The sequence below is a fragment of the Mastigoproctus giganteus genome, chromosome 5 (genome assembly GCF_048544385.1).
Source record: "Mastigoproctus giganteus isolate SK-2022 chromosome 5, ASM4854438v1, whole genome shotgun sequence".
NCBI classification, from domain to species: Eukaryota; Metazoa; Arthropoda; class Arachnida; order Uropygi; family Thelyphonidae; genus Mastigoproctus; species Mastigoproctus giganteus.
The window spans coordinates 80,308,920-80,322,756 of NC_143579.1; the positions used below are offsets into that span (position 1 = coordinate 80,308,920).

General features: G+C 35.0%; 2 protein-coding genes across 4 annotated transcripts in view; one reads left to right on the forward strand and one right to left on the reverse strand.

The window, feature by feature from the left end:
- Positions 1-4,338, forward strand: part of LOC150085521 (COMM domain-containing protein 6-like) — a 128,728-nt gene extending 124,390 nt beyond the window's left edge. The window contains exon 8 of one of the 2 annotated variants that reach the window (XM_090374095.1): positions 3,932-4,338. Coding sequence is in view for 1 of the 2 variants with exons in the window: in XM_090374093.1 (XP_090230219.1) it covers positions 3,932-3,982 (51 nt within the window). In the remaining variant the exon portion in view is untranslated. The remainder of the gene's footprint in view (positions 1-3,931) is intronic. The other variant, XM_090374093.1, reaches the window with a different exon arrangement.
- Positions 4,339-5,333: 995 nt separating this feature from the next.
- LOC150085522 (ran GTPase-activating protein 1-like) overlaps positions 5,334-13,837 on the reverse strand; it is a 384,391-nt gene continuing 375,887 nt past the window's right edge. Inside the window, exon 16 of one of the 2 annotated variants that reach the window (XM_090374091.1) lies at positions 5,334-5,383. In XM_090374091.1, the coding sequence (XP_090230217.1) occupies positions 5,359-5,383 (25 nt within the window). In that variant the 3' untranslated portion in view covers positions 5,334-5,358. Of the gene's footprint in view, positions 5,384-12,341; positions 12,476-13,837 lie in introns of those variants that run through there. The other variant, XM_090374088.1, reaches the window with a different exon arrangement.

Consider the following 13,837-nt stretch of genomic DNA (forward strand, 5'->3'; position numbering starts at 1 on the left):
CTTAACAAGTACAGGTCAATGTTGAAAAAAAAAAAAAAAGTCGTGTGTTAGGGTTAAATTTGAAAGTGTGTGCAAATCTGCGCAGATACAATAGAGGAGTACATGATGAGAGCCTTGTCAGTCAATTCAGCCATGGAGAGATTGTGCAGGGCTCATGGGGTAGAATTTTTCTCAGTGTGGTCTATGATTGTTAACAAAAGAGACTGCTTCTACAGGGATAGGATACACTTAACTAGAAGGGTAAATAAATTTGATAAATTTTAAGTGCTGGTTAAGACCTCAAAGATGGATAATGTTGGGATATCAGACATGTGGTGTCACACAGATAGAAGCAGTGCAGAATTGGAATTTGGGGAATACAATGTGTACAGAAAAGATAGGAAGGGTTATGCTCTTGGTTAAGAAACACAAATCTAAAGAAGTTCATCCAGTTGACATAGGGACAGTGCAAAGTTGAGTCAGTTTGGTGTGACATAAGCACTGGCAAAGCAAAAATGAGAGTAGGAATGTGTTATAGGCCTAATGACTCTAATGAGTACAATGAACAATTGTACAGAGAAATAGTGGGCCAGTAAATCAGAATGTCTTATAATGGGTGATTTTAACTCTCCAGATATTGACTGGAACTTGTGGGTTGGTCACCGTGAAGCAACCAGAGAGAGAGAGAGAGAGAGAGAGAGAGAGAGAAAGCGTGATACTCTTGATCTCGTTATCAGCACTGATTGTTCATGCATTAAGAATTTGCAGATAAAGGAACCACTAGGTGGCAGTGATCAAAGTGATGTGGGATTTACTTAAAGATATAACTACCATTAAAGGAAAGGGTTTTTGCCTTCACAAAGGTGACTACAGTATTCTCAGACAGTTTTTAAATTCAATATAGTCGTACCAATTGATGATGTTACCAACAGCAAATTTTAAATGGGAAGCATTCAAGGAAATAATCTTGGAAGCTACTAGGCTTTTCATACCAATTAAGAAATACTGTTCAAGGTTTGGGCCTAAATAGATGTCATGAACTAATGAGACTTGTGACAGAGAAAAAAAATGCATGGGATGCATATAAATTATCAGAATATAAGCTAGTCTGTAATCAAGTCACAAAGGAGTTTAGGCAAGTGAAGGTAGATTACAAGAAATCTTTGGCAAAGGATTCTAAGAAAAATAGCAAGAACTTCTTTTCTGATATAAACTCTAGAAGGAAGAGGATGAATCAGATTAGTCCACTTGATATCGACTGTTGATGATCCTACTCAGAATGAGTATTTTAAATCTATATTCACATGTGAGGAATTCTGTAGGGAACTGGAAGACAGAAGCTTATTAAACTCTAAGAGAGAGCTTAATGATTTTGTAATAACTGAGTGCAAAGTGCAGGAGAAATTGTTGACGTTAAACATAAGGAAGGAATTTGGGGTGGATGGCATCTATCCAGTTATATTAAAGGAGTTTGGCAGAGGAAGTAAGCAAACCCTTAACCATAATTATGAGAGCATCCTTGGACTCAGGGGAAGTCTCCCATGGGCTGGAGATGTGCAAACATATCCCCAATTCACAAAGGGGGATCAAAGGGTGATACAAGTAATTACAGACCTGTTTAACTTCTGTTCCAGGGAAAAAACAGAGTCACTGGTTAAAGAAGCATTGTAGGATGATCTAGACAAGACTGCAGTAATGATTCAGACACATGTTTGTTAAGTGAAAGTCTTGTCTGACAAATTTGATTGGATACTATGATGTAGTTAAAGGAACTGGATGCAAAAAATAATTTTGATATCATATACTTAGATTTCAGGAAAGCTTTTGATACTGTTGTGCATGGAAGACTACGGTACAAATTGGAGCAGTATGGTATTAAGGGCAAGTTGCTACAATGGATAAAAGGGTGGTTGAGTGGGAGAAGACAGAGAGTAGTAATCATTGGATACTGTTCTTTGTGGACTAATTATTGAATTGTCCCAGGGTTTGGTGTTGGCCCACTTGCTTTGTATATTTATCAATGATATTGATGAAGCTATATCATGCTTAATGTCCAAGTATGCAAATGAAACAAAGGCAGGATTGTTAATGGCAGTGTGTTACTGCAACAGGATCTAGAAAAGTTGGACAGATGGTACTGAGAAGTGGCAACTGAAATTTAATATTGACAAATGTAAAGTTCTGCATATGGGTAGAAGTAACCCCAGAGAAACATAATATGTGTGGTGGTAGAAAGTGAAAAAGACCTGGGAGTAATTGTGCAATCAGGTAAGAAATTTTCTGAGAAGTGCAGACGGGCTGCTAGAGCTGCTCGAAGTTTCCTGACAGTGATATACAGGAATTTTGCTAGGAGGGAAAAGGAGACTATTACCCCTTTGTATAAGGCAAGGGTTATGCCATGCCTTGAGTACTGCGTACGTGTCTGGTGGTCTCATTTTAGGAATGATGTAGAGTTGCTTGAGTGAGTACAAAGAAGGGCAACAAGATTGGTGAGGGGAATGAAGGGGTCCTCTTATCAAGAAAGGCTTAATTCTGCAGATTGCAGTGTCTGGAGACTAGGCACCTGCGAGGTGATATGATTGAGGTTATGAGGCCTTGAATAAGTTGAGTGGGCTCAATTCTGATGGGATTCTTCCTCAGGTTACAACCTGAGGGGCATGAATTCAAATTGAGGAAAGACAGTTGTAGAATATATGTTTGAAAATTTGCCTTAAGCCAGTGGGTAGTTTATCGCTGGAACAAACTTTCATCTGTTGTTGTTGTTGTGGAAGTTGATAGCTTAAATAAATTCAAGGAGGAACTGGACAAACATTTAGAGGGAATGGATGTGTGAAATGTTTTTTTTTTTTTTTTTTTTGGCTGACGCTACATAAGCTTGCTTTCTTGCCTCTACTACTACAAGGTAATGTTGTCAGCCTTCTGGGACTCCAAAGAAAGGCAACAGCATCACTAGAGTACTATAGACACATGGAAAAGTTAAGACTATCAAGTTGAAGAGCTTATATAAATTCAAGGAAGAATTGGAACAAATGGATAGGTGAAATTTTTTCTGCTAATGCTAAGAGATACAGAAAGTCATTGACCTCCTATCTAACAATGATAGGAGCTAGACTGTTCTCATAGTGCACTTTCAGTTACAGCTGGCTTTCAAAATCTGAATTATCCACCTTATTCTCCTAACCTCTCACTATTAGACTTTTTTTCCTCTTCCCTAAATTGAAGAGATTATTATAATAAGAAAGATGACAATAAAGTGGAAGCCTGGAGTTCTACTCAATGCCTGAAAGTGCTTATCATAGATGGAAAAAACATGTAGCTCTAGAAGGTGCTTATCCATAGAGGGAAAAAATATTAGCCATGTAGAGAAGGATAGAATTACCAGCCAAATTAGCCTCAGTTATGTTTTTTTATCAGTCCATAAGAACAATGTTAGGTTTCTGTGGACTATCCATAATGTTTCATTTATTTTATAATTATTATTGTCAGACTAAAAATGTGGTTTTTTTTTGTTACTGCCAAAAATAGCAGTCACAAAGAACCACACTTTTAATTATTATACAGCCAACTCACTAATGACATTTTATTGAAACCTATGAACAAAAGTTCTCAACTACTGCATCTGTGGCATGAATATGAATCTATTTATGTTTTATTGATTGTTAACATTAACAGTGGTCACCCAATGTATTATTCACACAGTATTACATTATTTTGCTATTGGATACATATAATCTAGAAGTAGAAAACGGTTTGTCTCATTTGTCATCAAAATTCCCATCCGAGGGCAATCTTTTCTCTTAGTCCATAAGGCCCGCAGAGACTTTTGTATTGGACCACATGTTAATTTGTAATATGTATTTTTGTGGAAACTGATTTCTTCTTACATTGCATGAATGAACCTGAACTTTGTTTTTTTTTTTTTTTTTTTTTTGTAATGTATACACAAATGTAGGGTTTTTATGAGCAGTTGAAAGAAATGGCCTCTGTGTTATCAACAGTATGAGAAGAATCACTCACAAAGGACTGACACCCTCCTAAAATAATTTAAAAGAATAGATTTATTAATCACTACATAAATTAAGAGAATATTAATTCAATTTTTAATTTCAAGTCAATTACCATTAACTGCCACGTTTCTGGCAAAGCTCTTGTAGAATATAGAAGAATGGTTACTTCTAAAGCTAATTGAATTGTAAGTTGGTATTCAGATGAGCTGTACTTGGAAATATTATATTGAAAAATAAATATTTTTGTGTTTTTTTTAAAATAATTTTTCAGAAATATAAAAATTGTTGCTAAAATGATTGGTATCCCAAACATCCTCCAAATTATTAGGTTATCATCAACCTGTAAAAATGCATTAAAAATGATTTTTATGTATTTTTTTTTTAGATACCTTAACGGACCCCAGATATTGTATTTAGATTATGTAAGAATAAAACACTGCTCTCAAAACTTGCCAAATTCATTTCATACTCTCTACTAAATCAGGTTTTTTTTTTTTTTTTGTCTGGTTTGACTTAACAGTATCCCAAAGTAGATACAGACATAAATTTTAACTTTGTGGTAGTAGTAGGTCACCTGACATGTAGCTCTCAAAAATAACATTTCTGTATTAACTGTTAATGATTAAAAATCTAAAATTTTTTCTATCTTCCTAAATAAACTTTTACTGCAGTAGTTTTGAATTTCTTTTTTCATACAGAAATTGTGTGCAAGAATCTGTCAGGTGACCTGCCTTTGCAACTATTTAGGTTTTTTTGCCTGAAGAGTGGTGTGTTACTGACAAACACTAATGCTGTGTTCGTTTATAGTTTTAAATTACAGTTTTGCTTCTCCAACTAGTTTATTAAACATCTATAGCCTTCCCTAGTTGTTTTTGAAGAGTATTATTTTCACAGTCAAGATACAAGAAAATGAAATCTGATATTCTCTCAAGATGGCTGCTATACTGCAGGAAGCAAGATACATAGTTTCAAATTTCATGTACTATGAAATGCACCATATTTAAAATAAATTTTGAAACAAGACTGAAAATAGAACTAATAGTATTGAATATATGTTTTTAAATTTTTTAATATTATTTATATAATAATAAGTAATAATGTGCACTAAACTATGTTTTTAAGTGGAAAATGGAAGATCAATGTTATTTTACAATTTTCAGGAGGGTTTTTTTTTTTTTTTTTTTCCCCAATAAAAGCTGTAAAATACATATCCATAAGTTTTAAAATTTTTAATTTTTTTAAAATTTAGAAGTACATGCAATAAATACTGTAATCCATTAAGAAAATATGAAATATTGGCATTCTTTAAGCACAATTCAAGATATCAAGCGACCTACCCCTATTTTTGGCTGCAACCACCAGGTTAAGTAAGCTAGTTTGTTATATTCAGCATTTGGCTGTAAGGAAGAACATATTTCCACCAATTACATACCAGTAAAATAATTTGCTTATTTTACTTAAAATTAAATTCTCATAATTCCTTTCATCCAGTGCAGAATAGCTGTGTTATGTTATACAAGTCACAACTGAATGCTTGAGAGTGACTAAACTTAACTTTTAGAAATGCCTTCTGATAATATTACATCATTAGAAGACTCTCTTAAGGATTTTCAAAAGTTCATATTATAATTTTTTTTTTTTTTTTTTTTTTTTTACTTCAACTAGTCATATTAAATGAAATCAGTGCTCAAATCTGTACTAGGAGTTTCTATTGGTAGTAGAGTGGAGACAACCCACTACAATGGCTGCATCTGCCCAAATGCTGAGTGCTTTTTTTACTGTATTCCAAATTTCATTCTTTTAATAGTGGAGCCAAAAATACCCATAAATCTGCAGAAAGAGCAAATTATGTGATTTACCCAGACATGTTCCTTTAATTGGTAGAACTTCAGCTGCTATAGCAAGAGCAGAATGGACAGCATGTTGTATGTTCAAATCTAATCGATGCCACAAAAATACAGTAAGATCGTGTTAATACCCTCCTGAGTATAAGCATATATTTTAAAAGCTTCTCTGTTTACAGACAAGCATAACACAAGGAGCCAGGATTAAGGATGTTGCTAGATATTGCCCCATATTTACAGTATTTCATTATCAGTAACATTCAATGCTGAAAAGTATATCTGAAATCACTATGAAGCTAAGTTGTATAGGAGGTGTATGCTTTGACATAGCATGTCCAGGCTCAGGTTAGCTTTGCCTCAAGTAAAAAGACCCAAAGTTTTAAGACCCTTCTCTGAGAAGGGTCTTAAAAATGATCTAGACACAGTTGTGAAAATGATTAAATATATAAAAAGTAAGCCTCTTAAATCACATCTTTTTGCCAAGCTTTGTGAAGAAGTTGGGGCAAAATATGTTAATCTTCTCCTTCATATGGAAGCAAGATGGTATTTTAGAGGCAAAGTACTTGAACTGAAGGATAAGATCCATTCTTTCTTTGTCATTGAAAAGCAAGAAGAATTTTATATGTTACTTTCAGATGTAATTGGCATGCCAAATCGTCGTATTTAGTTTATAACTTTGAAACTTTAAACAAGGTTAATTCCAGCATGCAAGGCAAAATTGAAAATATCATCTTCAACTGACAGAATCAAAGTTACGAGAAATAAGCTAAGCTTGTGAGTCACCATGGTGAAGGGAAGCAACGTGGATATGTTTCCACATGTTGCTACAACTAAGGATAAAGAAATAATACCATTGATTTCTGAGCTTCTTGTAGCAGTGGAAAAAAAAAACACTCAGTACTATTTTCCAAACTTACATACTGAAGACTATGGTTGAGAAACCCATTTACTGCATCAATTTCAAGCCGTACTATTTTACAAACTTACATACTGAGGACTATGGTTGAGAAACCCATTTATTGCATCAGTTGTTTGTTTGTTATTTGGTTTTTAGGAGCATTAGCAACTAAGGCCATATCCAGGGATATGCGATGGTCATTCTCTGACCTTTCCGCATCCTCTGTATTTGGTGGGCACGGGCTCAAACCCCGGTCTAATCAAGAAGCATGTCTAAGCTCAGTGTCATAGATCAGGAGGAATTAATGAAAATATGTAATGATGGCAGTTTGAAATTAACACAGAGAAGTATCTATTGACAAATTCTGGATAGAGATGGAGAATGAATATCCTCATATTGCAAAAAAAAAAAAAAAAAAAAAATCTGGTAATTCTGTTTAAATTTTCTACATCCTACCTATTTGAGTTAGGATTTTTAATGCTTACAACTATAAAAACTAACAAGAGGGAAAGACTACAAACGATTGAGGAAGAAATGAGAGTACAGTCAGTCGTCGTATAACGTGTTTACACTACACGAATTCGATCATACACGATTTATGAACAGGAGAACAATATCGTATATAAACATGAACCGAATTCGCTTATGCACGATTTGCCTTTGTGTTTACAAGAAATGGCAGTTGGATGCAGAATAACCCCAACTGAATGCAACATGATAGGAATGAAGAGAAGATTCTGAAAATGTATTTATGTTTTTTATATCAGTGAAGAGGAAACACATTTCACCGTAATAACGTAAAATTCCAGCTATCGGTATTATTGCAAATGAAATTAGATCGAGTTTACTACCAGTTTATAACAGATTCCAGCCGACTGGGCTAGCCGGGTGGATAAAGTGCCTACCTGGCAACCCAAACAAAGGTCGATTCCCGCCTCGGGCTTGGATCAAAGTACTGCAAAAACCTTGGAAGGTGCATTATGGCCACAGAAGCCTATGCGCCAACAACTACCAAAAAAAAATAAAATAATAAAATAAAATAACAGATTCCACTAGCAGGAACGCAACTGGAAATTGTTTTTATTGTTTTATGGTAGTAACCCCAGAAATGTGCTTTAGTAAAATGTGAGCTAGTGAGGTGTTAACAGAGTTGCCTTTATGGTGTTATTTATTCAGTTGCCACACGTGCACAGCTTTGTTTATATGTATCAAGTGTGCCTCCTCATTTTGTAATTGTGCTTTATTCCCTAAAAATGAGTAAAATACTTAAAAGGTGTGAAAAGCGTCCTTGTGAAGACATTACAGATTCAGAGAGAAAAGGAAAAGCAATATAGATAAACAGAGGTGGACTGGGTCAAAATTCTTACCCGGGAAAATTTGTAGTGGCCTCATACTAGCGTTTATGGCCAAAATCACACCGACCTCCGACCCACCGTGGTTTCCCTGGTAAGGCTTATGGCCAGTCCGCCTCTGTCGATAGAGAAAGAAATAAATATGAAATTGTGAAACACTTTGAGCTAAATGGAAGACCACGTGATATTGCACGTGCTACAGGCCTAAATGAGGCAACGCCGAGAATTACAAAGAATGCAGAGAAAATAAAAACTTTCATAGCAGGAACAATTCAAAGTGTAATTAAAATCCATTAGATTAAGACACAAAGAACTGGAAGAGATGGAATGGCTGTCATCTGTTTGGATAGAAAATCAAACAAAAAACAAGTTTGCTTACGATAGAAGCAAAAGCATTAGCAATATTTTTTATTACATAATAGTTGTAATAAAATACTTCTGTATTTTATTACAACTATTAATCGTAATAAAATACTTATGTATTTTATTACGATTATTTATTGTGCTTGGTAATGTTTTGGTTACAAATGTGTGTTCAATTTTGGGTGGCCGGTACCTAATCCTATTTTTCCCATGGAGCCTGTTGTTTATATTGCACCATTTTGCATTGCACAAGGGTTTCTAGGAACACAACTATCGTGATATACTGAGAACTAACTGTATGTCTCTCCAATATTCCCCATAATATCAAAAAGATCTGCAAATCAACCAGGCACAAATATCTCATCGAAAACCAAGTGTTGAAATACCTTCCATCGTACAGTATATTTTTAATTTTCTGATGATCTTTATTTATGCAAAGAATAAAATTATATATGTGTATATAATTTGTATTATGAATTGTAATTTTTGTTTATAATTATATTATAATAACAATATAACATTTTTTTAAATAATACTAGATATATATATACATACACACACAAGAACTCCCCGACTTACATAAGGGTTGCGTTCCTCGGAATGCTATGTGAGTCTGAATTCCCCATGCTTGTGCAGCACTTGCAACTGTGCTTCCTGAACTGGTTGAATCAAAAAAGAAATGTTGAACATGTAAATAGAATTATTTATTGTACTTATTCAATTTTTTATCTCATGCGCAGGAAAAATTACAAAAAAAGAGACGAGACAGGTATAACGTCAGTAAGTTTTACCTCGCGAGCATCAGTGCCAGAATCGACATCTTCAGCTGATAAGTATGCAGCTGTGGAGATTTAGAAGGGGTCAGCCACTCAACCTTATGAAAGAACATATTAATGGATGACTGGATGGTGGCTTTTTCTTTTCATCGTGGATTTCTTTGTAGCAAGCAAGCATATCATTCACCACCCTGTTAACTTTCAAGAATCGTTTGTTTTCAGGATCCATCTTCTCAAACCTCGCCATCGCCAATGCAATTTCACGAAATGCCATTCCATCTCCCTGGTGTTGAAGCATCTCGGCTCCTCATTTGGTTCATCTTCAGCTTCGTCAGTCTGCAAGTCAATAAGTTCTTCGTTAGATAATTCCTTCTCTTCTTCCTCTTAACTCCTCCACGTCTTTGTCATCAACCTCCAACTGAATTAGTTCTGCAACCTTTACAATCTTATCTGTAACCTCTTCGTATGATTCATCTTTTTCACATCCTTCGAAGCCTTTTACGTGCCTTGGGCATATTTTCTTCCATATGCCATTTAAACAACTTTTAGTAATTTCCACCCAGGCATTATTATTGTAAGATTTTCAAAAGTCTCTTTTAACGTAAAATTTTTTTCATCGTCTGCTGCAGACATGCCTGAGCAAATATTGTGTGTAAATAGTATGCTTTTAAATTTGAAATAACACCCTGATCCATAGGTCGGATGAGTGAAGTCGTGTTTGGCGATAGAATTATGACTCTCATGTTCAAATTGAAATAACCTAGATGCGTAGGATGTTCGGGAGCATTATCTAATAGAAGCAAAATCTTGAAAGGAATGTCATTGTCTTTACAATATTTTACAACCTCGGGAATGAAGCAGCATTTAAACCAATCCTCAAAGATAGATATTGTTATCCATGCTCTCTGGTTCGATCGGAAATGCACAGGTAGGGTGGCTTTATTGATGCCCTTAAGTGCCCAAGGATTTCCAGAATGGTACAAAAGCAGTAGCTTTAATCTGTAATCTCCCCCTTATTAGCCCCAAGCAAGAGCGTGGCCCTATCTTTTTCTCTTTGGCAATGTATGTTCGATCTGTAATTTTTTTCCAATACAGAGCAGTCTCGCCAACATTAAAAATTTGTTGCTTTGAATAGCCACCCGCCTTCATCAATAATTTTTTTCAACGCATCACAAAATTTCTCTGCAGCTGCAGAATCGGCACTGGCGACTTCACCGCATACTTTAACATTGTGGAAACCAGTGCAATGCTTGAATCTATTAAACCACCCATTGCTTGCCACGAACTTGGTTGGGGTTTGCCCCAGTTATCCTTAATATCTTTATAAATACTTGTTGCTTTTATGCTTGAATGGTCATTAGACTCACGAGCATTCACTTCTGGATCTGATTTTCCATCCATATTATTAACAGCTGTTCCATCTTCGATATAGCACCTCAACGTTGTTTTGTGATCACTGTTGATCTTAAGTGCGTTGATCGTTTAACATGGTCTTTTATGCACACATACTGTCCTTGATATAGAATTCACTGTTGAATCAGTGAGACCTAATTCCCTTGAAATAGATGGCAAACTGTCCTACTTTGTAATCATTTATAAATCAATTTTCTTTCATTTCCTGGCACTACCACCACTTGCACTTTTTGTTGGTCGCTTTCCCTTCATCACTGTAATACATAAATAGGAATATCTATATAATATTGGTGTAGATACACCATAGATAACTCTTAAGCAACTACGATGGTAGTTAGTGTGGGAGGCATTATTTGCTCTGTATCTCATATTGTGCTCTTCCTTCACTACAAGTTTCCGTGATATTGCACTACCTCGAATAAGTAACGCTTCACTAATAGAGAAGATTATTGTTACCTATTCTCAGTGAGTATCACCACCTACACACAATATGAGATACAGAGCAAATAATGCCTCCCACAGTAACTACCATCATAGTTTCTTAAGGATTATCTATGGTGTATCTACACCGATATTATATAGGTATTAAACTCTTAAAGTATTATGCCTTGCGCATTTAGTTATTTGTAAATAGGAATGAAGAGAAGTTTCTGAAAATGTTTTTTATATGATTGAAGATTTCAGTGAAGGTTATTTGTTATTGTTATTTGGTTTTTAGGAGCATTAGCAACTAAGGCCATATTACTCCGGGGATATGGCGGTGGTCATTCCATGACCTTTCCGCATCCTCCGTATTTGGTGGTCACGGTCAGTGAAGGTGAACACATTTCACCGTAATAGCGTAAAAACCCACACAACTACAGTTATCGGTATTATCACAAATGCAATAAGATTGAGTTTACCACTTGCTTATAATTAGATGCACTAACAGAAAAGACCAATAAACCAGAAAGTGCAAATTGTTTTATGGTCGTAACCTCCAGAAACATGCTTTAGAAAAATATCACAAAGGCATTCCTTTTAGAGAAATAAATAGCCTAGTAATATAGCGAAATTTTCAATTTCCAAGGATTTGGAACGAATTATAAAAAACAATGTGTTATTGGGTTCACATTACAATATTTTCATACCTTTATTTATTCTTACGGGATGCGAAATACGTTCCCATGATTTTTTTAAGTTTGCACCGGCCGGCAAAAACTTACATAAAGTCGAATTTCCGTAATTCGGGGAGTTCCTGTATATGGAGAGAGAGAGAGAATCGGATCTAAGAGGCAGTAAATTGAGTAGGGGTGCCATAAAATAAATTACAAAATTATCACAGGTATATATGAAGTTCATGTTGTTCCCCAAGCATACTTATTTATGTTGATATTTTAACGTTTTACCTTGAGAACTATTATAAGCTGTGGAAAGGATCTGGACTGACCTTTCCGAAGTGAAACTCTATAACCTCACATCACAGGTCATATTTTTACAATCTAAATATTTTGCTACATTATTATTAATTAGTACACTGTTTTCTTTGCATGTCATTAAAAGAAAGTGCTTCAAAGAGATTTTTAATAAAAAAAATTTTAATACTTCATAAAGTGAAGATGATGTGAATTACAGTGAATGTAATAAAAGGATCCATATAATTTATATGCATTCTGTACAATGAAAGAGTTTATACATTACGTATTTTGTTTGCATAAACAAAATAAGTGTATATCACCTGATGTCTGCAAAAGACAGTAACCAGAAATATCGAAGTTCTTTCAGCCCTCTTGCTTAATAACTGTACAAAGTCTGCATTAAAGAATGGTAAACGTTTTTATATGCTTCAATTCCTTTGAGTGGCCTGGAATAAGGAACAAATTAAAATACAGTTATATCTAATAAAGATGTGTCAAAAGTCTTGTGATGTGTAAAAAATAAGTTGTACCTTTTATGTTACTGTCATATAAAAATATAAAATACTCCCAAGCTAGAATATAATCAATTAAAAGATTTACTTAATCTAACAAAGTTACAATACGCACATATACCTATAAATCTGTGAAAACAATGTAAAATAATTTTTATATTAACACTTTTCTTAATTTTCATAGATTTAAATGTGAATGGTGTAAATGTTATTAAGTTAAGTAAATATTTTAATTTATTTCATTTCAGTTTGAATGTATTTTATATTTCCACACCACAGTAATGTCAAACAAAGGTATAAGAATTAATTTATGATGGTTAGAATAATCGGCATCTAACGCCTCTTTTCTAATCTATAAAAAAAAGTTAAGATTATCTGCATAAATTATACTAAAACACCAACCATGCAGACTCCCAATGGCACAGTGGTGATTTTTCTCAGTTTACTATATCTGGATTATCAGCTGTTTAGTCTTGGGAATGTTCACAATGAAAATACTCCATCTGGTATCTGCTATAATATCAGCATGAACCTCTTGAACAAACTAAATTTACCCAGTGCACGACATGATATTTTTAACGCTGCACAATTTGGTACATTAACCTTTTCTTAATATTATGAGAGAATCATATTGAAACAATAACTGGTACTTTATATTTCAGAGAAATCATCACTACAGTTCAGGGGTTAATCTTTAAAAGTTGGTACATCAGGTTTAGTTGAGGGAGGAGGCATACGTCACTGCAGTGATCGGCAACTTTCACTGCTCTCCCACTGCCTATGTTTGGTTTCCGTCACATGACCCATTTCTCCCCCCCCCCCAACTGCACCGAAGCAAGCATCAGTTAAGAACGAGTACCAGTTTTTACGATTGAAGATAGCACGGGGACTGCTGCCATGCTGAGTCGAGCGTCAGTTGTCACGTGATCGATTTCCCAAGCATCTTTGCAGCAGGCAATGATGGCGAAGTAGTGTGGAAGCTAATGCCATCCCACCACAGACTGCGTGTCGGCGTATCAGTTTCCAAATTTGCGTTGATCGCAGGACAATTGCCAATGCTTCGGCACGGCGGCAGTTGTCATGTGATCGAATTCGTGGTGGAGAAGCTGGAGTACCAATTACTATGGATGCAATGCAATGATCGCAGGAGAACTATGTCATACATGTGGGAAAACGATCAGTTATTCATTTAAAATTTATGTACTGTAATTTCTTTTAAAAAATTGTTAGGAGACACTAGTAGGTGAATTTACTCGTGTGTAAACAGCAGGTAAATGGGCAAAAGTTGCACAGGCT